This window comes from Bombina bombina, chromosome 6 (genome assembly GCF_027579735.1).
Source record: "Bombina bombina isolate aBomBom1 chromosome 6, aBomBom1.pri, whole genome shotgun sequence".
In the NCBI taxonomy this organism is placed as follows: Eukaryota; Metazoa; Chordata; class Amphibia; order Anura; family Bombinatoridae; genus Bombina; species Bombina bombina.
This window is the reverse complement of record NC_069504.1, coordinates 413,596,949-413,622,608: the sequence shown is the minus strand read 5'-3', so window position 1 is coordinate 413,622,608 and position 25,660 is coordinate 413,596,949. Positions and strand designations below refer to the sequence as shown.

At 39.9% G+C, this 25,660-nt stretch overlaps 1 protein-coding gene across 1 annotated transcript in view; it reads right to left on the bottom strand.

Annotated features, from left to right (window-relative positions):
- Positions 1–25,660, bottom strand: part of LARS1 (leucyl-tRNA synthetase 1) — a 321,337-nt gene that overhangs the window by 257,279 nt on the left and 38,398 nt on the right. The window contains exons 6-7 of the mRNA XM_053719280.1: positions 21,129–21,290; positions 20,682–20,794 (exon numbers count right to left, since the gene is read on the bottom strand). Of these exons, the coding sequence (XP_053575255.1) occupies positions 20,682–20,794; positions 21,129–21,290 (275 nt within the window). The remainder of the gene's footprint in view (positions 1–20,681; positions 20,795–21,128; positions 21,291–25,660) is intronic.

Below are 25,660 nucleotides of genomic sequence, written 5' to 3'. Positions count from 1 at the left end.
CTGACGTAGGAATGGTAGTACGTTTAGCAAGGGTAGAAATAGCCCCATCAACTTTAGGGATTTTGTCCCAAAATTCTAACCTGTCAGGCGGAACAGGATATAATTGCTTAAAACGTTTAGAAGGAGTAAATGAATTACCCAATTTATCCCATTCCTTAGCAATTACTGCAGAAATAGCATTAGGAACAGGAAAGACTTCTGGAATAACCGCAGGAGCTTTAAAAACCTTATCCAAACGTATAGAATTAGTATCAAGAGGACTAGAATCCTCTATTTCTAAAGCAATTAGTACTTCTTTAAGTAAAGAGCGAATAAATTCCATCTTAAATAAATATGAAGATTTATCAGCATCAATCTCTGAGACAGAATCCTCTGAACTAGAAGAGTCCAAAGAATCAGAATGATGGTGTTCATTTAAAAATTCATCTGTAGAGAGAGAAGATTTAAAAGACTTTTTACGTTTACTAGAAGGAGAAATAACAGACAAAGCCTTCTTTATGGATTCAGAAACAAAATCTCTTATGTTATCAGGAACATTCTGCACCTTAGATGTTGAGGGAACTGCAACAGGCAATGGTACATCACTAAAGGAAATATTATCTGCTTTAACAAGTTTGTCATGACAATTAATACAAACAACAGCTGGAGAAATAGCTACCAAAAGTTTACAGCAGATACACTTAGCTTTGGTAGATCCAGCAGGCAGTGGTTTTCCTGTAGTATCTTCTGGCTCAGATGCAACGTGAGACATCTTGCAATATGTAAGAGAAAAAACAACATATAAAGCAAAATAGATCAAATTCCTTATAAGACAGTTTCAGGAATGGGAAAAAAATGCCAAACATCAAGCTTCTAGCAACCAGAAGCAAATGAAAATGAGACTGAAATAATGTGGAGACAAAAGCGACGCCCATATTTTTTGGCGCCAAATAAGACGCCCACATTATTTGGCGCCTAAATGCTTTTGGCGCCAAAAATGACGCCACATCCGGAACGCCGACATTTTTGGCGCAAAATAACGTCAAAAAATGACGCAACTTCCGGCGACACGTATGACGCCGGAAACGGAAATGAATTTTTGCGCCAAAAAAAATCCGCGCCAAAAAACATAATTTATGTAAGAACTTACCTGATAAATTCATTTCTTTCATATTAACAAGAGTCCATGAGCTAGTGACATATGGGATATACATTCCTACCAGGAGGGGCAAAGTTTCCCAAACCTTAAAATGCCTATAAATACACCCCTCACCACACCCACAAATCAGTTTAACGAATAGCCAAGAAGTGGGGTGATAAGAAAAAAAGTGCGAAGCATATAAAATAAGGAATTGGAATAATTGTGCTTTATACAAAAAAATCATAACCACCACAAAAAAGGGTGGGCCTCATGGACTCTTGTTAATATGAAAGAAATGAATTTATCAGGTAAGTTCTTACATAAATTATGTTTTCTTTCATGTAATTAACAAGAGTCCATGAGCTAGTGACATATGGGATAATGACTACCCAAGATGTGGATCTTTCCACACAAGAGTCACTAGAGAGGGAGGGATAAAATAAAGACAGCCAATTCCTGCTGAAAATAATCCACACCCAAAATAAAGTTTAACAAAAAACATAAGCAGAAGATTCAAACTGAAACCGCTGCCTGAAGAACTTTTCTACCAAAAACTGCTTCAGAAGAAGAAAATACATCAAAATGGTAGAATTTAGTAAAAGTATGCAAAGAGGACCAAGTCTTAAGCCATAAAGCTCTTCTGGCTAAGATAGCCAGAGACATAAATCTAACATCAACTCTAATAATATCAAAAATGGCATCACAGATGAAATTATTAGCATGCTGGAGAAGAATAATAATATCATGAGAATCACGATTTGTTACTTGTTGCGCTAGAGTTTCCAACCAAAAAGTTGAAGCTGCAGCAACATCAGCCAATGATATAGCAGGTCTAAGAAGATTACCTGAACATAGATAAGCTTTTCTTAGAAAAGATTCAATTTTTCTATCTAAAGGATCCTTAAACGAGGTACCATCTGATGTAGGAATGGTAGTACGTTTAGCAAGGGTAGAAATAGCCCCATCAACTTTAGGGATTTTGTCCCAAAATTCTAACCTGTCAGGCGGAACAGGATATAATTGCTTAAAACGTTTAGAAGGAGTAAATGAATTACCCAATCTATCCCATTCCTTAGCAATTACTGCAGAAATAGCATTAGGAACAGGAAAGACTTCTGGAATAACCGCAGGAGCTTTAAAAACCTTATCCAAACGTATAGAATTAGTATCAAGAGGACTAGAATCCTCTATTTCTAAAGCAATTAGTACTTCTTTAAGTAAAGAGCGAATAAATTCCATCTTAAATAAATATGAAGATTTATCAGCATCAATCTCTGAGACAGAATCCTCTGAACCAGAAGAGTCCAAAGAATCAGAATGATGGTGTTCATTTAAAAATTCATCTGTAGAGAGAGAAGATTTAAAAGACTTTTTACGTTTACTAGAAGGAGAAATAACAGACAAAGCCTTCTTTATGGATTCAGAAACAAAATCTCTTATGTTATCAGGAACATTCTGCACCTTAGATGTTGAGGGAACTGCAACAGGCAATGGTACATCACTAAAGGAAATATTATCTGCATTAACAAGTTTGTCATGACATTTAATACAAACAACAGCTGGAGGAATAGCTACCAAAAGTTTACAGCAGATACACTTAGCTTTGGTAGATCCAGCAGGCAGAGGTTTTCCTGTAGTATCTTCTGGCTCAGATGCAACGTGAGACATCTTGCAATATGTAAGAGAAAAAACAACATATAAAGCAAAATAGATCAAATTCCTTATAAGACAGTTTCAGGAATGGGAAAAAAATGCCAAACATCAAGCTTCTAGCAACCAGAAGCAAATGAAAAATGAGACTGAAATAATGTGGAGACAAAAGCGACGCCCATATTTTTTGGCGCCAAATAAGACGCCCACATTATTTGGCGCCTAAATGCTTTTGGCGCCAAAAATGACGCCACATCCGGAACGCCGACATTTTTGGCGCAAAATAACGTCAAAAATGACGCAACTTCCGGCGACACGTATGACGCCGGAAACGGAAATGAATTTTTGCGCCAAAAAAGTCTGCGCCAAGAATGACGCAATAAAATGAAGCATTTTCAGCCCCCGCGAGCCTAACAGCCCACAGGGAAAAAAGTCAAATTTTTGAGGTAAGAAAAAATATGATAATTAAAGCATAATCCCAAATATGAAACTGACTGTCTGGAAATAAGGAAAGTTGAACATTCTGAGTCAAGGCAAATAAATGTTTGAATACATATATTTAGAACTTTATAAATAAAGTGCCCAACCATAGCTTAGAGTGTCACAGAAAATAAGACTTACTTACCCCAGGACACTCATCTACATGTTTGTAGAAAGCCAAACCAGTACTGAAACGAGAATCAGTAGAGGAAATGGTAAATATAAGAGTATATCGTCGATCTGAAAAGGGAGGTAAGAGATGAATCTCTACGACCGATAACAGAGAACCTTATGAAATAGACCCCGTAGAAGGAGATCACTGCATTCAATAGGCAATACTCTCCTCACATCCCTCTGACATTCACTGCACGCTGAGAGGAAAACCGGGCTCCAACTTGCTGCGGAGCGCATATCAACGTAGAATCTAGCACAAACTTACTTCACCACCTCCATCGGAGGCAAAGTTTGTAAAACTGATTTGTGGGTGTGGTGAGGGGTGTATTTATAGGCATTTTAAGGTTTGGGAAACTTTGCCCCTCCTGGTAGGAATGTATATCCCATATGTCACTAGCTCATGGACTCTTGTTAATTACATGAAAGAAATGACGCAATAAAATGAAGCATTTTCAGCCCCCGCGAGCCTAACAGCCCACAGGGAAAAAAGTCAAATTTTTGAGGTAAGACAAAATATGATAATTTAAAGCATAATCCCAAATATGAAACTGACTGTCTGGAAATAAGGAAAGTTGAACATTCTGAGTCAAGGCAAATAAATGTTTGAATACATATATTTAGAACTTTATAAAAAAAGTGCCCAACCATAGCTTAGAGTGTCACAGAAAATAAGACTTACTTACCCCAGGACACTCATCTACATGTTTGTAGAAAGCCAAACCAGTACTGAAACGAGAATCAGTAGAGGAAATGGTAAATATAAGAGTATATCGTCGATCTGAAAAGGGAGGTAAGAGATGAATCTCTACGACCGATAACAGAGAACCTTATGAAATAGACCCCGTAGAAGGAGATCACTGCATTCAATAGGCAATACTCTCCTCACATCCCTCTGACATTCACTGCACGCTGAGAGGAAAACCGGGCTCCAACTTGCTGCGGAGCGCATATCAACGTAGAATCTAGCACAAACTTACTTCACCACCTCCCTTGGAGGCAAAGTTTGTAAAACTGATTTGTGGGTGTGGTGAGGGGTGTATTTATAGGCATTTTAAGGTTTGGGAAACTTTGCCCCTCCTGGTAGGAATGTATATCCCATACGTCACTAGCTCATGGACTCTTGTTAATTACATGAAAGAAACAAATAATGCTATCAATGACCATAAAAAGGCAAAATAGTTTGAATAAAACTCCAAACCCGGTTCCTAAAAAAGATTCCAGGTCTGAGCAGCGCTTGAACCCCATGGGTGCCTAGCCATGCTTCAACAGTACCCAAAATATATAGGACAGAAACACACTTAAAGAAAGTGTTAGCCTTACTGGAATAAAATCAAACAAATTTGGACAAAATAGAAAAAAATAAATTTCAAAGAAGTCTTAACCTGCCCCTTACCAGCCAAGCTGGAATACGGCACGTACATCGCAATATTAGGGAGCTGATTTCGAACCCCAATTAGAAACATGTTACTTGGGAAAGAACTCAGGAATTTGTTCCTTAATAAGAACAACTAAACTAGTATAAGCTTAAAGTTTTAGTCTTAGAACTCAACCTAGAAGCCCAGAGTAACAGTTAAGAATTGAATCCAATTATAAAACAAATAATTAATTATCTTAGAACAAAATTCTTCTAGCTAAAATAGCTAAAGACATAGATTAACCCTCATTTGCGAAAATATTCAATAAAATGAAGAAACAAATGAAATTATTAGCATGATAGTCCAGTTTAAAGGACCAGTCAATACAGTGGACTTGCATAATCAATAAATGCAAAACAACAAGACAAATGCAACAGCACCTAGTCTAGTAAATGTTGTCCTTTAACAATGCTAAAATAAATCATTACCTGATACTTGATCCTAAAGTAAACAGAAAAAATGAAGCAATTGCAATATCCAAATAAATCACAGGACCAAGAAAAGTACCTGAAACTAAATAATTTTCCATAAATAAGATACAACTATCTAAAGGAAAATAAATACTATTTTGCTATAGAAACAATAGCATAATTAGTAGAAGTAGAGATAGCCCCAATAAATTGGAGAACCCTCCAAATTGAATTTAACTGCTGGCAAAGAATATAGTTTAAAACCTTTAAAAAAGGAATAAAAGAAAATTCTCAGCCTATTCCATTCCCTAGAATGGGGAATTGGAAAGAAAACCTCTGAAAACACAGAAGAAATAAATAGGCAGAAATAGTGTCAGCTAGTCTTAAAGAACTAGTTACCTTAATATCCAAAATAATCAACACCTCTTCAACAAAGAACAAATGTACTTTAATAATAGAAAAATAATAAAAAAGTAGATTTGTTAGTGTCAATATCTGATGAAGAAAATTTCTGAAAGAGAAAAAACATCATCAGAGAAGGATAAATCAGTATGTTGTTGGTCATTTGAAACTTCAATAATTAAAAAAGAAGTGAAAAAGACCTAAAAATTTTATTAGAAGGCACAAAGTCAGACAAAGCCTTTAAAATAGAATCAGAAAATATTTCTTATAAATCTTCTAAATATTTCTTGTACATAAAATGTAAGAATGGAAATATATAAAGCATAAACACTAATGGATTCTGCATGTAAAAGTATATCATAATACCTTATTACAAACCATAGCTAAAGATAAACATTTATAACATTTAAAATAAATGAACTTAGCTTTGGTAGAACTGAAACTCAGTTAAGCGTTTTTCCAGAAGTGGCTTCTGATTCAGGGACAATCTGAGGCATCTTGCAATATGTAATAGAAAAAACAACATATAAAGCAAAAATGATCAAATTCCTTAAATGACAGTTTAAGGAATGGGAAAAAAATGACAATGAACAAGCTTCTAGCAACCAGAAGCAATAAATAATGAGACTTAAATATTGTGGAGACAACAATGACGCTCAAATTTTTTAGCGCCAAACAAGCCGCCCACATTATTTGGCGCCAAAAATGGCGCTACATCCGGTAACGCCGACATTTTTTGGCGCAAAAACATCAAAAAAATTACGCAACTTCCGGCGACACGTATGACGCAAGAAAGTCCGCGCCAAGAATGACGCAATAAAATGAAGCATTTTCAGCCCCCGTGAGCCTAACAGCCCACAGGAAAAAAGTCAAATTTTAAGGTAAGAAAAAAATGATTTATTCATATGCATTAATCCCAAATATGAAACCGACTGTCTGAAATAAGGAACGTTGAACATCCTGAATCAAGGCAAATAAATGTTTGAATACATATATTTAGAACTTTATATAAAAGTGCCCAACCATAGCTTAGAGTGTCACAGAAAATAAGACTTACTTACCCCAGGACACTCATCTACATGTAGTAAAAAGCCAAACCAGTACTGAAACGAGAATCAGTAGAGGTAATGGTATATATAAGAGTATATCGTCGATCTGAAAAGGGAGGTAAGAGATGAATCTCTACGACCGATAACAGAGAACCTATGAAATAGACCCCGTAGAAGGAGATCATTGAATTCAAATAGGCAATACTCTCTTCACATCCCTCTGACATTCACTGCACGCTGAGAGGAAAACCGGGCTCCAACCTGCTGCGGAGCGCATATCAACGAAGAATCTAGCACAAACTTACTTCACCACCTCCACAGGAGGCAAAGTTTGTAAAACGGATTTGTGGGTGTGGTCAGGGGTGTATTTATAGGCAATTTGAGGTTTGGGAAACTTTGCCCCTCCTGCTAGGAATGTATATCCCATACGTCACTAGCTCATGGACTCTTGCTAATTACATGAAAGAAAAATAAATTTGAACCTGACTTAATTGCCAGGGCGGGCCGTGGACTGGATACACCGTAAGAGAAAGAAATTTATCAGGTAAGCATAAATTCTGTTTTCTCTTACATTGGTTTATCCAGTCCACGGATTCATCCTTACTTGTGGGAACCAATACCAAAGCTTTAGGACACGGATGAAGGGAGGGAACAAGTCAGGTAACCTAAACAGAAGGCACCACTACTTGCAAAACCTTTCTCCCAAAAAAATAGTCTCCGAAGAAACAGAAGTATCGAATTTGTAAAATTTGGCAAAAGTATGCAGTGAAGACCAAGTCACTGCTTTACAAATCTGTTCAACAGAAGCCTCATTCTTGAAAGCCCATGTGGAAGCCACAGCTCTGGTGGAAAGAGCTGTAATTTGTTCAGGAGGCTGCTGTCCAGCAGTCTCATAAGTCAATCGGAAAATGCTTTTCAGCCAAAAGGAAAGAGAGGAAGCGATAGCTTTTTGACCTCTCCTCTTACCAGAATAGACAACAAACAAGGATGACGTGTGTCTGAAATCTTTAGTTGCTTTTAAATAGAATTTTTCCTGGATCAATGGTAAGATTGTCCGAATGGTTTCCATTTTGAATGATGGAACTCTGAGGAATTTGTTTAGGATTTTTAAATCCAGGATTGGCCTGAAAGTTCCTTCCTTTTTGGGAACTACAAACAGGTTTGAGTAAAAACCCAGTCCTTGCTCTGCAGTTGGAACTGGGTGTATCACTCCCATCTTTAGAAGATCTTCTACACAGCTTAAGAACGCCTGTTTCTTTGTCTGGTCTGAAGACAAATGAGAAATGTGGAACCTTCCCCTTGGGGGAGAGTCTTTGAATTCTAGAAGATACCCTTGAGCAACAATTTCTAATGCCCAGGGATCTGGAACATCTCTTGCCCAAGCGTGAGCAAGAGAGAAAGCCTGCCCCCTACTAGATCCGGTCCCGGAGCGGGGGCTACCCTTTCATGCTCTCTTGGTAGCAGCAGCAGGCTTCTTGGCCTGTTTACCCTTGTTCCAGCCCTGCAAAGGCTTTCATGTTGCTTTGGGCTGGGAAACGTTACCCTCTTGCTTTGCGGTTGAAGCAGGTCCGCTCCTGAAGTTGCGAAAGGAGCGCAATTAGCCTTGTTTTAAGCCTTAAAAGGTCTATCTTGTGGAAGGGCATGGCCCTTTCCTCCAGTGATATCTGAAATAATTTCTTTCAACTCTGGCCCGAATAGGGTCTTCCCCTTGAAAGGAATATTAAGTAATTTAGTTTTGGACGACACGTCAGCCGACCATGATTTGAGCCAGAGCGCTCTTCGCGCCACAATGGCAAAACCAGAATTTTTCGCCGCTAATTTAGTTAATTGTAAAGCGGCATCTGTAATGAAAGAATTAACCAGCTTTAGAGCATGAATTCTATATATGACTTCGTTATATGAAGTCTCCCTCTGGAGCGATTCCTCCAGCGCCTCAACCAAAAAGCCGCTGCAGTAGTTACAGGAATAATGCAGGCAATTGGTTGAAGAAGGATACCTTGTTGAACAAATATTTTCTTTAGTAACCCTTCTAATTTGTTATCTATAGGATCTTTGAAAACACAACTGTCTTCTATTGGTATAGTTGTGCGCTTAGCTAGTGTTGAAACTGCTCCCTCTACCTTAGGGACCGCCTGCCACGCGTGCCGCCTGGGGTCAGTTATGGGGAACATTTTCTTAAAGATAGGGGGGGGAACAAAAGGTACGCCTGGTCTCTCCCATGTCACAATATCCGCCGCCCTCTTAGGGATCGGAAACGCATCAGTGTATACAGGGACTTCTAAAAACTTGTCCATTTTACACAATATTTCTGGGACCACCATAGGGTCACAATCATCCAGCGCAGCTAAAACCTCCTTAAGCAGTACGCGGAGGTGTTCCAGCTTAAATTTAAACGCTAAGAAATCTGATTCTGCCTGCTGAGAAATTTTACCTGTGTCACAAATTTCTCCCTCAGACAGTACATCCCTCACCGCCACGTCAGAGGGTTGTGAAGGTACAACAGATAAATTATCGAAAACTTCTGATTGCTCATCCTCTGTTCTTAAAACTGAGCTATCACGCTTTTTAGGAAAAACAGGCAGTTTGGATAGAAATGCTGCAAGGGAATTATCCATGACTGCTGCTAATTGTTGCAATGTAATAGGGGCCAATGCGCTAGAGGTACTAGGCATCGCTTGCGCGGGCGTAACTGGTGTCGACACATGGGGAGAGGAAGGAGGGCTATCCTCATTACCTTCCGTTAAAGAATCATCTTGGGCCACATTTTTAAGTGTCACTGCATGGTCTTTAAAATGTTTGGATATGTTAGCACACTTTAAACACAAATGTAAAGGGGGGACCGCCATGGCTTTTAAACACATAGAACAAGGTCTATCTGTAGGCTCATACATGTTAAACAGACTTAGACAGCACTCAAACACAGTAAAATACAATTTTTGAAAAAACAGTACTGTGCCTTTAAATAATAAAAAGCGCATACTTTTTTACTAAACCTCCAAAAATCATCCAATCTTTATGAAATTTTCACCATATGATCCTAATGCTTTGAAATGATTGCACAGTAAATTTCAAGTCAATTAACCCCCTACTGCCCAAACCGGAGCAAATTAACTATGCCACAGCCTTTGCTGTGGTCCTACCTTCCTTGGGGATTAGTTTTGATCGAAAATAAGCCTCTCTGAAGTCCTCAAGTAATCTTTGGACCCTTCACATGTATCTGCATGAAGCTGTTTGTAAAATCAACTGCGCAACTGAGGCGCAAAATTCAGGCCCCCTCCATCTTCCCTCAGGAGTTTGTGGGGCCTTCCCAAGCCAAAATAGGTGTCTAAATATATGCCATGCGGAATAAAACCCCAAAAAGTGGTTTAAATGCAATATAAAACTTGTATAATGTCAGATTATCTTAAAAAATAATCGATTGCCCCTTAACAGTGTCCACCAGTGTAATGAGCCCTTTCAATAAGCCTTCCTTCTATACTAAGTCTCAGAATATGGCTTACCTTTCCCACATGGGGAATTCTTGTCAGTCTTCTAGCATTACTAAGTCTTGACTAGAAAAAATGACTGAAACATACCTTAAAGCAGTTAAGCTTGCAAACTGTTCCCCCCAACTGAAGTTTTCCTGTACTCAACAGTCCTTCGTGGGAACAGCAATGGATTTTAGTTACAAGGTGCTAAAATCATTTTCCTCTCAGCAGAAATCTTCATCATTTTCTGCCTCAGAGTAAATAGTACAAACCGGCACTATTTTAAAATAACAAACTTTTGATTGAAGAAATAAAAAACTACAAACTAACACCACATTCCCTTTACACTCCCGTGGAGATGCTACTTGTTAGAGCGGCAAAGAGAATGACTGGGGGGGCGGAGCCTGAGGGGAGCTATATGGACAGCTCTGCTGTGTGCTCTCTTTGCCACTTCCTGTAAGGATTGAGAATATCCCACAAGTAAGGATGAATCCGTGGACTGGATACACCAATGTAAGAGAAAGAGGTAGCCGTAGCTTTCTGGCCCCTACGCTTCCCAAAAAAAACAATAAACAATGAAGATGATTGACGGCATTCCTTAGTCGCCTGCAAGTAAAACTTCAGGGCACGGACCACGTCCAAGTTGTGCAACAGACGCTCCTTCTTAGAAGAAGGATTAGGACATAATGAAGGAACAACAATTTCCTGATTAATATTCTTATTTGAAACAACCTTAGGAAGGAACCCAGGTTTGGTACGTAAAACCACCTTATCAGAATGGAAGATAAGATAAGGCGAGTCACATTGTAATGCTGAAAGCTCAGAAACTCTACGAGCAGAAGAAATAGCAACCAAAAATAAAACTTTCCAAGATAACAACTTAATATCTATGGAATGCATGGGTTCAAACGGAACCCCTTGAAGAACATTAAGAACTAAATTCAAACTCCAGGGTGGAGCAATTGGTCTAAACACAGGCTTGATTCTGGTCAGAGCCTGACAAAAAGACTGAACGTCTGGAACATCTGCCAAACGTTTGTGTAGTAAAATTGACAAAGCAGAGATTTGTCCCTTTAAGGAACTTGCTGATAACCCTTTCTCTAATCGTTCTTGGAGAAAAGACAGAATCCTGGGAATCCTAACTCTACTCCATGAGTAACCCTTGGATTCGCACCAATGAAGATATTTACGCCATATCTTACGGTAGATCTTTCTAGTAACAGGCTTACGTGCCTGAATCAAAGTATCAAGGACCGAATCAGAGAACCCCCGCTTACATAAAATCAAGCGTTCAATCTCCAAGCAGTCAGCTGCAGAGAAACTAGATTCAGATGATGGAAGGGTCCCTGAATGAGAAGGTCCTGCCTCAATGGAAGCTTCCACGGCGGCAGAGAGGACATGTCCACTAGATCGGCATACCAAGTCCTGCAAGGCCACGCAGGCGCGATTAGAATTACTGAAGCCCTCTCCTGTTTGATCCGAGCAATCACCCGGGGAAGGATTGCAAACAGTGAAAACACATAAACTAGGTGAACGACCAAGGCACTGCCAAGGCATCTATCAGTTCGGCCTGAGAATCCCTTGACCTGGATCCGTATCTTGGAAGCTTGGCATTCTGACGAGACGCCATCAGATCCAATTCTGGTCTGCCCCATCTGAGGATCAGAGTGGTAAAGACCTCCGGATGGAGTTCCCACTCCCCCGGATGAAACGTCTGTCTGCTTAAAAAGTCCGCTTTCCAGTTGTCCACTCCTGGGATGTAGATTGCTGACAGATAACAAGAGTGAGCTTCCGCCCACCAAATAATCTTTGATACTTCTGTCATCACTAAGGAACTCCTTGTTCCTCTCTGATGATTGATGTAAGCCACAATCGTGATGTTGTCAGACTGAAAGCGGATGTATTTGGCCGAAGCCAATTGAGGCCACGCCTGAAGCGCATTGAATATTGCTCTTAATTCCAGAATATTGATTGGAAGAAGAGATTCTGGCTGAGCCCACACACCCTGAGCCTTCAGGGAATTCCAGACTGCACCCCAGCCTAGTAGGCTGGCGTCCGTTGTCAGGCGACAACCACCAAAGAAGAGAGAGTCTCTTGTCTCCTGATCCAGATCTATCTGAGGAGACAAATTTACATAATCTCCATACCACTGCCTGAGCATGCTCAGTTGTACTGGTCTGAGATGAAAACGAGCAAACAGAATGATGTCCATTTCCCCCACCATCAATCCAATTACCTCCATGCACTGAGCCACTGATGGCCGAGGATTGGACTGAAGAGCTTGGCATGTATTCAGAATCTCTAACGTTCTGACCTCCGTCAGGAAAATTTTTCATAGATATGGAATCTATTAGAGTTCCCAAGAAGGGAACCTTTGTCTGTGGAAATAATGAACTCTTTTCTAGATGCGAGTCCTCAGAAAGGACAGAACCATAACAGTATGAGACTTTGCTAGTCCGTCTGATAGCACTGGTCATAGTACAGTGACACAATCTCTGGTAAGCCTCTTTTTACCATTATAAAATACCTGACTATAAAGGCCATATTACACTATGAGGCGCCCTCTTCTTATTTTATTCTCATAGAACTACCTTCCACCGGGTTAAGAGGAGCTGCCTGAACGAATCACGTTCACTGCCTGCAGAGGATCACTTCAACCGTTTGCAGAGGATTTTTTAACTGCATTGGAAAACAAGCAAGTTTCTACATATGAACGCTTTGTTTCATTTTAACTTTTGATTTTGATCTGCTTATCAATCACCATACTGATTTCTTGGTTTACAGCAATTTTGTATTGTCACATTATTGTCACATATTTGGTTAGTATATTATTCCATATCCATTTGTTATTACTTATTTTTTTAGAGAGCGCTCCTCTATTAGATCCCCCTCTGGGATCTATATCTTTTACAGTATGAGACTTTGTTAGATGGTAAGATGACGCCTGGATCATAATATCGTCCAGATAAGGCGCCACGGCAATGCCCCGCAGTCTCAGAACCGCTAGCAGCGACCCCAGAACCTTTGTGAAAACATGAAGATATGCATCCTTTTAGATCCATGGTAGTCATAATTGACCCTCCTGGATCAATGGAAGAATGGTATTAAACAGCATGTTAGTACACCTACAAGGTGCAAATAGCTGCAGCTGGTTTCAACCTGCAAACTTCCACTTGCTAGATAGGTAAGCTAACCATCAGGCCACTATAACTGGCCGAATAGTTTCCATCTTGAATGATGGAACTCTGAGAAACTTGTTTAGATTCTTGAGATCTAAAATAGGTCTGAAAATTCCCTCTGTGTTGGGAATCACAAACAGATTTGAATAAATCCCAGTCACCTTTCCTAAATTGGAATCGAACAAAATACTCCCAAGAAGAGTAGGTCTCTCACGCAGCGTAAGAACGCCTCTCTCTTCATCTGGTCTACAGACAATCGAGAAAGAAGGTACCTTCCTCTGGGGGAAGAATACCTGAATTCCAGGTGGTCATCCCTGAAACACTATTTCTAATGTCTAGGGAAACGATATGCCGCCACACAAGGAACGGCAGAAGCACACAAAAAGTTAAAAGTATAAGCCTTGGAGTGTGACCCATAAGAAAGTGCAACCCATTAGGACTATCCTCCGAGGGTAGGAACATTCACGTAGTGATCGAAACCACTCTGTACCTAAGGAAAGACGTCTAACCTCTTAGCTGATACGGCTAAGGAAAACAGTCATTGTAAACATAGAGAAAAATATGTGGCCATTAGTTAACCAACTCCCCAACAGCAATCGCAGAGGAAGGAATAGGTTCAAAAAAGAAAAACAAACTTGACCATAGGAACCAACACAATTCCTTTAATTCTCAAATTAACCTAGTGGCTGAGTACGCTCAACCGGGCCTCCGTCAGAAGGATGAACTTTCAAAGAAAGCATCTGAAATCTGTGGAATAATGCACACAGAACAAGACTTTATTAACTCTGAAACTCTTAAAGAAAACTCATTCTCAAGAGAGTAGCACCATCCTATGCCACAAATGCTGACGGATCAAACAAAAAAACAGCTGCAAATCTCTTAATAAAACTTTTTACAGCAAAATATTACTATTTCTTTAAATATTAAAAGAAAGTGTTATTTCTGTCATGCAGAAACCAGCCAATAACAACATCAATGCCGCAGCAAATAGACATTGCTACGATATCAAAAGCAAAGTCTAAGCTGTGAACCGCAGAGCACTGCCTGTGGGTCAAAAATGCATTTGGGCATCCCGTGTAGATTATTACAGAAGGCATTGACCGGTAACACCATACTCCGAACAGCTCCTGCCGGCGACGGAGAATCACAATAAAAAAAAATGTTATCAGGAAAGTATGCTACTGTCACTTTAAAAGGTAAACAGAATAACAATATTCCTCTATATGAGCTGCAGAAATAAAAAAACTTGTACAGCTGCAGCTAGGAACAAAAGCATTACCCTTGATCTGGCCACAGGACCACAGAACCTTTATGGGGTACATTACAGTGGACCTAGATAGTTAAAAGATGTATGTCACAGAAATTCAGGGTTGCGTTACATGATATAAACTGGCACACAGCCTTCTTTCCATCAGAATGTTGCTTATAATAACCATACCGGAAAGTATTTCACACAACATCAGGGGAACATTACCAACTGAAAGTGTTCCCTTCGTATAAAGGCCAAAGTGTATGGGATAGTTGTGCAATTGACAATATAAACCCACTGCTCAACCTAAAGATAGCAGCTGCACCTCCGAATATTCAAACAGTAAGGATCAGCATGCCTAACATAATGAGGGACTCGTGTTTTGACACATAAGGACCGTTCAACTATGGCGCATAACGAAACTCCACCCTTTCGTGGGCGTATCCGACAAACCTCCCTGGCCGCATATATTTTGACAAGCGAGCCGTCGGAGACCACTCGTGTTTAGTTGTGACCTCAAACAGGAAAATACCCTAAACGGCACGAAGACCCTTCAGCTGTATTTCTTTTTGTGAAACACAGCCGAGGAGGCACTGCGATCCTCTCTAGCACATTGTTTTATCATGGTACCTTCATCATATTGAAAAAAGGCGCGCGAAGCTGGCGCGCACAGAAGCTCCGCCCATCGTGGGCGTATTAGCTAAATCTCAAAGCACATAGTTTACACAGCGAGAGAACCTCATGGTAATAAAGAATTCCCGTATTACACACAGAAGTCACAAACAATACAGAAATCTCCCAGTCGGCTTCATCTTGTACCAGAAGCCGTATGGACAACACACTGCATTGTAATAAAACAAACCTCCCTGTCGGTTAATCTAGACACTAACAGAAGCCGTTGGGAGTCAAAGGATAAACAAGTATAGCAGCGAAGTAAAATGAAAAAGCCTCCCTGCCGGCCATGTAATAAAATAGACCCATGGGAAGTGAGGACAAAGTACCTCTGTCGGCTTCATTAATATAAATACACGCTGCAAGTTCAATACATATGTTAAAGCAGGGATAGGCAACAACATTCATTCCCCATGACATCCCGCATTATCAACACAGTATTCTGGGCTGCACACTTAAGCCAGGTAGTGGTTTGATGCCTCATAACTTAATCACCTCTAACACGGAGGGATAAAGCTACATAAGGTCCCACATAACCAATATGGAAGTATACAGTCTATTCTGAGTTATATATCATGTCCCAGAAGAAGAAAGACTGAGGAACAGCATGACAATCTCACAGTGTCAAGAGGTCCACTCTTCCTCCTGAGGTCCTGTGAAGGTAGAAGTGTCTTAGTTAGTACTCTCTAAGACCATACACATAAAGCAGCACAAGCAAGGGAGGCGCAGTGAAGCTAAAACTCCACCACTTCCCATAGCCTGAAAGACTATTACTCGAGATGCTGCCCTATAGAAAAATAGTACACACCGGCACCATTTAAAAATAAAAAACTCTTGATTGAAGAATCTAAACTAACACCTCACTTTACCTCTTCCTATCACTAACACAGACAAAGAGAATGACTGGGGGAGGAGGGGAAGGAAGGAGCTATATATACAGCTCTGCTGTGGTGCTCTTTGCCACTTCCTGCTAGCAGGAGGTTTAATCCCACAAGTAAGGATGAAATCCGTGGACTCGTCATATCTTGTAAAAGAAAGAAATAAAGCCGAGATCTGACCCTTTAGGGAACTCGTTGATAAACCCTTCTCCAAACCTTCTTGGAGAAAAGACAAAATTCTAGGAATCCTAACGCTAATCCTTGAGTAGCCCTTGGATTCACACCAATAGAGATATTTACGCCAAATCTTATGGTAAATCCTTCTAGTTACCGGCTTACGAGCCTGAATCATGGTCTCTATGACCGAGTCAGAAAATCCCCGCTTGGATAAAATTAAGTATTCAATCTCCAAGCAGTCAGCTTCAGAGAAACTAGATTTGGGTGGAGGAAGGGCCCCTGAATCAGAAGGTCTTTCCTCAATGTAAGTCTCCAAGGTGGTAGAGATGTCACAGCAAGAATGGGCCTCCGCCCATTGAATTATTTTGGATACCTCTCTCATCGCCAAGGAACTCCACGTTCCCCCCTGATGATTGATGTAGGCCACTGACGTTATGTTGTCCGACTGGAACCTGAAACTGTGCCGAGGCTAACAGGGGCCAGGCCAGAAGAGCATTGTAGATCGCTCTTAGTTCCAGAATGTTTATGGGTAACGTAGACTCTGAGTCCATATTCCCTGAGCCCTTAGAGAGCCCAAGACTGCTCCCCACCCTAGAAGGCTGGCATCTGTTGTCACAATCACCCAAGAAGGTCTGCAAAAGCATGTTCCCTGGGAGAGATGATCCAGAGACAACCACCATTGTAGGGAGTCCCTTGTCTCCTGCTCCAGAAGAAGACGAGGAGACAAGTCCGAACAATCTCCGTTCCACTGTCTCAGCATGTTCAACTGCAGAGCTCTGAGATGGAAGCGAGCAAACGGGATGATATACATTGCTGCCACCATCAACCCGATTAACTCCATGCATTGAGCCACTGATGGCCGAAGAGTGGACTGAAGGGCTAGACAAGTATCGACAATCTTTAATTTCCTGACCTCCGTCAGAAAAATCTTCATGGACAGAGAGTCTATTATGGTTCCTAGAAAAGTTACCCTTGTGTCTGGAACTAAGGAACTCTTTTCTAAATTTACCTTCCAGCCGTGTGATCTTAGGAAGGACAACACCAAGTCTGTGTGTGATCTTGCTAGCTGAAAGGATGGTGCCTGAATTAGAATATCGTCCAAATAATGCGCCACTGCAATGCCTTTTGATCGAAGTACCCCCAACAGAGATCCCAGAACCTTTGTGAAGATTCTGGGGGCTGTGGCAAGACCGAAAGGAAGAGCCACAAACTGGTAGTGTTTGTCAAGAAAAGCAAACCTTAAGAACTTGTGATGATCCTTGTGAATGGGAACATGTAGATATGCGTCCTTTAAATGCACTGTTGTCATAAATTGACCTTCCTGGATCAATGGAAGAATGGAACAAATTGTTTCCATCTTGACGGATGGTACCCTGAGAAACTTGTTTAGACTCTTGAGGTCTAGAATAGGTCTAAAGGTTCCCTCTTTTTTGGGAACCTGCGAACAGATTGGAATAAAACCCCAGTCCCTGTTCCTGAATTGGAACAGGAACAATCACTCCCAGAGTGGAGAGGTCTCTTACACAATGTAAGAATGCCTCTCTCTTTGTCTGGTCTGCAGATAATCTTGAAAGTAGAAATCTGCCTCTGGGAGGAAAAACCTTGAACTCCAGTTTGTATCCTTGAGACACTATTTCTATTGCCCAAGGATCCTGGATATCCCGAACCCAGGCTTGAACGAACAAGGAAAGTCTGCCCCCTACCAGATCCGATCCTGGATCGGGGGCATGCCCTTCATGCTGCCTTGGAATCAATAACCGGCTTCTTGGACTGCTTTCCTTTGTTCCAAGACTGGCTGGGTCTCCATGTAGGCTTAGACTACTTGCTTTGTCATCCTCTTTGTTTATTTCTCTTGTCTTGTGGCAGATGACCCTTACCTCCTGTGATATCTGAAATAATCTCCTTCAGATCAGGTCTGAAAAAAGTCTTCCCCTTGTAAGGAATAGCTAGAAGTTTAGACTTGGAAGACACAACCGCAGACCAAGGCTTTAACCATAAGGCTCTGCGGGCTAAAATATTTTAGCTCCCAATTTGATAACTTGAAGGGAAGCATCCGAAATAAAGGCATTAGTTAGCTTAAGAGCTTTTATCCTATCTTGGATCTCATCCAAAGAAGTCTCAATCCTGAGGGCCTCATACAGAGCATCAAACCAATATGCTGCCGCACTAGTGACCACAGTCGGTTGCCACTGCAGACCCTGGTGTACATAAATCTTCTTGAGTAACCCCTCTAACTTCTTATCCATTGGATCTTTGAAAGCACAACTATCCTCTATGGGAATAGTAGTTCTCTTAGCCAATGTAGAAACAGCTCCTTCTACCTTACGTTTACCCTGCAACATTGGAAAAGCAGACAGAGCATCAGAAATAGTTGAAGACATAAGAGAAGCTATGTCTTGTAATGAAATCCCTGAAGGGACTATAGCGGAAGCGCAGGGCACTGCTTGTGAGGGCTGTAAAATTTGGAACGTTTGTGGAGAAAGCTGCGGCATAAATTGACCTTCAACATTGGACAACATCTGCCTTAGAGGAGACTGGCTCAGAAAACATTTTATCCCTATAACTTAAAGTCCTTTGAATACATGAAGGACAGAAAGGGATTGGTGGTTCCACATTAGCGTCAAAACATAAAGCACAGGTGACATCTTGCAAGTCTCCTTGGTCCATGTTTATACACAATTTAAAAAATAACCAATAAAAAATATTAAATTAATTTGTGCAAAACACTTATAAAAAATCGTTACTGTCTCTTTAAATTTTAAACAGTTATTTTATTTCTTGCTGAAAATGACAGTTTTGTTAACGTTCTCCTTTTACAGATAAATTAAAAAACAAATATCCTCTGCACCTCAGCACTAAGCTGAAGTGCTCCTACCTGACCAAAGATCGTCAAGGTCTAAAACTGACTTTTTGTGTCCCCTTCTTCACTCTGCCATTATGACTAACAATTGAGGCAACTGATTTCCAGAAAAAAACACTGTCTGCACTAGAAATGCATGAATTCTCCTCATGACACTAGCACAGACCGGTCAATCCAATGAGCGCACTATCCCTGACTTGAGCTACGGAATGGAGCCAAAAACGGAAGGACCGCCCATCGTCGGCGTGACCTAACCGACTAAACATCAATTCCTGTGAAACCACCGGAGCCATCTCTAATACAGTTAAATTACGATTGCCCTGCAATTCAGTTAAATATTTAACTTCCTCCAGCCCCAGTGCCCTGGTCCAATACACTGCTCAGAAACCTTTCCCATATTAAATAAAGGTATAATGTCCCCACATAAAGAACTTATCCTCTCAAAAAAAGCCCTTTATGATGAAATGTGTGCTTTTTTATTGAAAAATTCTGAGTCCTTTTCCCCAGAAATTAAAGGTAGCACTTAACCTGACTCCTGCCTGGCAGTAAGGCAGCTCTCAGGTTTGAGAGGTCCTGTCCCTCACATCGACCTGAGGATATAAAAAATGCTGAGTCAATGCATCTCTCAGACTAAAGGATAAGATCAGCAAGTAAATCATGGGAGGCGCAGTGAGATTAATGTCCCACAAGTTCCCATTGCTCTAAAGCCACCAAAGCACTCCTGTAGAGACTGATATGGACTACGGCTACACCCTAGAACAAAGACACTCTCTGGCACTACTTTTAAAATAATAAACTCTTGATAGAAGAACCTAATCTAACACCTCACTTTTCCTCTTCCTATCACTAACTTAGGCAAAGAGAATGACTGGAGTGGGAGGGAAGGGAGGAGCTATTTAACAGCTCTGCTGTGTTGCTCATTGCCTCCTCCTGCTGACCAGGAGGTGAATATCCCATTAGTAATTAAGATGATCCATGGACTCATCGTGTCTTAAAAAAGAAAATAAATTATAACGTTGTAAATCACTTATTATAATTTCAAGGTATACTAGTAAAAAAAAACGTATTAGTAAATTGGAAAATCACAGAATAAAAAAAAAAAAAAAAACAAGATTCAATTACAACCATTACTTACAACACAGATCTAATTAATGGCGCTATTTCAAAAATATTTCATCTTAACCCTATATTAAAAGATGTATGACCAAATCTTTTGTACCACACAGAAAGAATTACGCTGCCAGCTAAAAGTAAGAACTAAATTGTAAGGAACAGTATGAATTATTTACATTTGAACTCTGCTGATATTTTATGCAGTATCTTTCTGTTTAGAAGCATAGAATTTAAATCATAAAACAGATTTTTAAAGATAGTCACTAAAGTGCCCTTCAGTTACATACATGAAGTGTTATGACAACAATAAAGAGCTAAATAAGAAAGCAAAGAAGAGAGAAAATAATTGTAGCATTTATTAGCAACTATCTAAACCTAAATCTTACCGTTTCCCAAACTTAATTTTGTTTCGTTCTTTCAAAGTTAAAAACTGCCACTTTACGAAGGAGTCATAAAAAGGGTTAACATCAGTAGTGATAAACGAGCGCCGCCAGTCCACCTAAAATTAACACACATGGGCTAAGCTTAGAAAAGGACAAAAACAAAACAAAATTTGTGCTGCTTAAAATCTCAAACATTTAAACGGCATCAAAACCACGGTGCTATTATAATAATAATAATTATATATTTTTAAAGCACTAACATCTTAAGTGGTACCATTACAGATTAAAAAATCAAGACCATCTAGTGAACAATAAAGAGGTATAGAGCCCTAAGATATATACCATCTGTAAGTGATGGGATGGACAGAGATGCCAAAAGTTTAGAGGTTTAGGAGAAAAATTGGGTGGTCAACCGTGTCAAAGGCAACAGTAATGTAAGGATTAGTTTACCTTTAACCCCATGCCCTTGAGGTCTTCAACAGCAAGGGGAGGGAAATAGTCAAGCCAGTGCTCTGCTTCTGAAAATGGTACTATGTCTTCATCTGAGAGGCCAAGAGACTTCATGATTCCCCATTGATATTTTGACGAACCAGTTTTTGCTGCTGCTTTACTCTTTCATGAAAAAGAAATCACAAGGCACAAAGAAATTTGTTTTCCAAAAAAACGAATTTGAAAATCTTTTCCCAAGATCTATCATTTATCATCCAACTCGCCAACCTTCTGCCTTTTCTAATTATCATAAACAAACACATTTAACAAATCTTTACGTTCATGAAGCTTATAACTTGTTATGGCCTCAAGTCATCATTGTCAACCTTATCTAGGGACATAAGCATTTTCCACTTACAGAAAAGAAAACATAATTTATGTAAGAACTTACCTGATAAATTCATTTCTCTCATATTGGCAAGAGTCCATGAGCTAGTGACGTATGGGATACACAATCCTACCAGGAGGGGCAAAGTTTCCCAAACCTCAAAATGCCTATATATACACCCCTCACCATACCCACAATTCAGTTTAACGAATAGCCAAGTAGTGGGGTGATAAAGAAAGGAGTAAAAAGCATCAACAAAGGAATTTGGAAATAATTGTGCTTTATACAAAAAAATCATAACCACCATAAAAAGGGTGGGTCTCATGGACTCTTGCCAATATGAAAGAAATTTATCATGTAAGTTCTTACATAAATGATGTTTTCTTTCATGTAATTGGCAAGAGTCCATGAGCTAGTGACGTATGGGATAGAAATACCCAAGATGTGGAACTCCACACAAGAGTCACTAGAGAGGGAGGGATAAAATAATAACAGCCATTTTCCGCTGAGAAAATTAAATCCACAACCAAAAAAAAAAAGTTTCTCAAATGAAAGAAAAGAAATTAAAACATAAGCAGAGGAATCAAACTGAAACAGCTGCCTGAAGAACTTTTCTACCAAAAACTGCTTCCGAAGAAGCAAATACATCAAAATGGCAGAATTTAGTAAATGTATGCAAAGTAGACCAAGTTGCTGCTTTGCAAATCTGATCAACTGAAACTTCATTCTTAAAAGCCCACAACGTGGAGACTGATCTAGTAGAATGAGCTGCAATTCTCTGAGGAAGGGCCTGACCCGATTTCAAATAAGCCTGATTAATCAAAAGCTTTAACCAAGATGCCAAGGAAATGGTAGAAGCCTTCTGACCTTTCCTAGAACCAGAAAAGATAACAAATAGACTAGAAGTCTTCCTGAAATCTTTAGTAGCTTCAACATAATATTTAAAAGCTCTTACCACATCCAAAGAATGCAAGGATTTTTTCAAAGAATTCTTAGGATTAGGACACAAAGAAGGGACAACAATTTCTCTATTAATGTTGTTGGAATTCACAACCCTAGGTAAGAATTTAAATGAAGTCCGCAAAACTGCCTTATCCTGAAGGAAAATCAGAAAAGGAGATTTACAAGAAAGAGCAGATAATTCAGAAACTCTTCTAGCAGAAGAGATGGCCAAAAGGAACAACAACATTTTCCACGAAAGTAGTTTAATGTCCAAAGAATGCATAGACTCAAAAGGAGGAGCCTGTAAGGCCTTCAAAACCAAATTAAGACTCCAAGGAGGAGAGATTGATTTAATGACAGGCTTGATACTGACCAAAGCCTGTACAAAATAGTGAATATCAAGAAGCTTAGCAATCTTTCTGTGAAATAAAACAGAAAGAGCAGAGATTTGTCCCTTCAAGGAACTTGCAGACAAACCTTTATCCAAACCACCTTGAAGAAACTGTAAAATTCTAGGAATTCTAAAAGAATTCCAGGAGAATTTATGAGAAGAACACCATGAAATATAAGTCTTCCAAACTCGATAAAAAATCTTCCTAGAAACAGATTTACGAGCCTGTAACATAGTATTAATCACTAAACAGACTAAGTCTGTATTATACATATTGAGATATTTTTATTTAAACTCTTTTAGCTATTGTTGGTTCTCTCAGCTGTTTACACAGCGCCTCTCTTACACCCAAGTTATAGTATTAATCACTGAGTCAGAGAAACCTCTATGACTAAGCACTAGGCGTTCAATTTCCATACCTTCAAATTTAATGATTTGAGATCCTGATGGAAAAACGGACTTTGAGAAAGAAGGTCTAGCCTTAATGGAAGTGGCCAAGGTTGGCAGCTGGACATCCGAACAAGATCCGTATACCAAAACCTGTGAGGCCATGCTGGAGCTACCAGCAACACAAACGATTGTTCAATGATGATTTTGGAAATCACTTTTGAAAAAAGAACTAGAGGCGGGAAGATATAAACAGGTTGGTAAAACCAAGGAACTGCTAACGCATCCACTGCTTCCGCCTGAGGATCCCTGAACATGGACAGGTACCTGGGAAGTTTCTTGTTTAGATGGGGAGCTATCAGATCTATTTCTGGAAGACCCCACATCTGAACAATCTGAGAAAACACATCTGGATGGAGCGACCACTTCCCCCGGATATAAAGTCTGACGGCTGAGATAATCCGCTTCCCAATTGTCTATACCTGGGATATGAACCGCAGAAATTAGACAGGAACTGGATTCCGCCCAAGCAAGTATCCAAGATACTTCTTTCATGGCTTGGGGACTGTGAGTCTCACCCTGATGATTGACATATGCCACAGTTGTAATATTGTCTGTCTGAAAACAAATGAACGGTTCTCTCTTCAACAGAGGCCACACCTGAAGAGCCCTGAAAATAGCACAGAGTTCTAAAATATTGATTGGTAACCTCGCCTCTTGAGGTTTCCAAACCCCTTGTGCTGTCAGAGATCCCCAGACAGCTCACCAACCTGAAAGACTTGCATCTGTTGTAATCAGAGTCCAGGTTGGACGAACAAAAGAGGCCCCTTGAATTATACGATGGTGATCTAACCACCAAGTCAGAGAGAGTTGAACATTGAGATTTAAGGATATTAATTGTGATATCTTTGTATAATCCCTGCACCATTGTTTCAGCATACAAAGCTGGAGAGGTCTCATATGAAAACTAGCAAAGGGGATAGCGTCCAATGCTGCAGTCATGAGACCTAAAACTTCCATGCACATAGTCACTGAAAGGAATGACTGAGACTGAAGGTTCCGACAAGCTGAAACCAATTTAAATCATCTTTTGTGTGTTAGAGTCATGGACACTGAATCTATCTGGAAACCTAAAAAGGTGACCTTTGTCTGAGGAATCAAAGAGCTTTTTGGTAAATTGATCCTCCAGCCATGTCTTTGAAGAAACACTAGTTGATTCGTGTGAGATTCTGCAGAATGTAAAGACTGAGCTAGTACCAAGATATCGTCCAAATAGGGAAATACCGCAATACTCCGGTTCTCTGATTACAGAGAGTAGGGCACCGAGGACCTTCAAAAAGATTCCTGGAGCTGTCGCTAGGCCAAACGGAGCAGCAACAAATTGGTAATGCTTGTCTAGAAAAGAGAATATCAGAAACTGATAATGGTCTGGATGATTCAGAATATGAAGATATGCATCATGTAAGTCTATTGTGGACATATAATGCCCTTGCTGAACAAAAGGCAGAATAGTCCTTATAGTCACCATTTTGAAAGTTGGCACTCTTACATAACTATTCAAAATTTTCAGATCCAGAAATGGCCTGAAAGAATTTTCTTTCTTTGGGACAATGAATAGATTAGAATAAAACCCCAGACCCTGTTCCTGAAACGGAACTGGTATGATTATCCCTGAAAGCTCCAGGTCTGAAACACACTTCAGAAAAGCTTGAGCCTTTACTGGATTTACTGGGATGCGTGAGAGAAAAAACCTTCTCACAGAAGGTTTTACTCTGAATCCTATTCGGTACCCTTGAGAGACAATACTCTGAGTCCAATGATTTTGGACAGAATCCACCCAAATGTTTTGGAAGAATCTTAATCTGCCCCTTACCAGCTGAGCTGGAATGAGAGCCGCACCTTCATGCAGACTTGGGGGCTGGCTTTGGTTTATTAAACGGTTTGGATTTACTCTAACTTGAAAAAGGTTTCCAATTGGAACCAGATTCTTTGGGGGAAGGATTAGGTTTCGGTTTCTTATTTTGTCGAAAAGGAACGAAAGCGGTTAGAAGCATTAGATTTACCCTTAGGTCTTTTATCCTGAGGCAAAAAAACTCCCTTCCCACCAGTGACAGTTGAAATAATTGAATCCAACTGAGAACCAAATAACTTATTACCTTGGAGAGAAAGAGATAGTAATCTAGACTTAGATACCATGCTAGCATTCCAATATTTAAGCCACAAAGCTCTTCTAGCTAAAATAGCTAAAGATATAGATTTAACATCAATTTTGATATCAAAAATGGCATCGCAAATAAAATGATTAGCATGTTGAAGCAAGCAAACAATGCTAGACAAAATAGGATCCGTTTACTGTTGTGCTAAACTTTCCAACCAAAAAGTTGATGCAACTGCAACATCAGCCATAGAAATGGCAGGCCTGGGGAGATGACCAGAATAAAAATA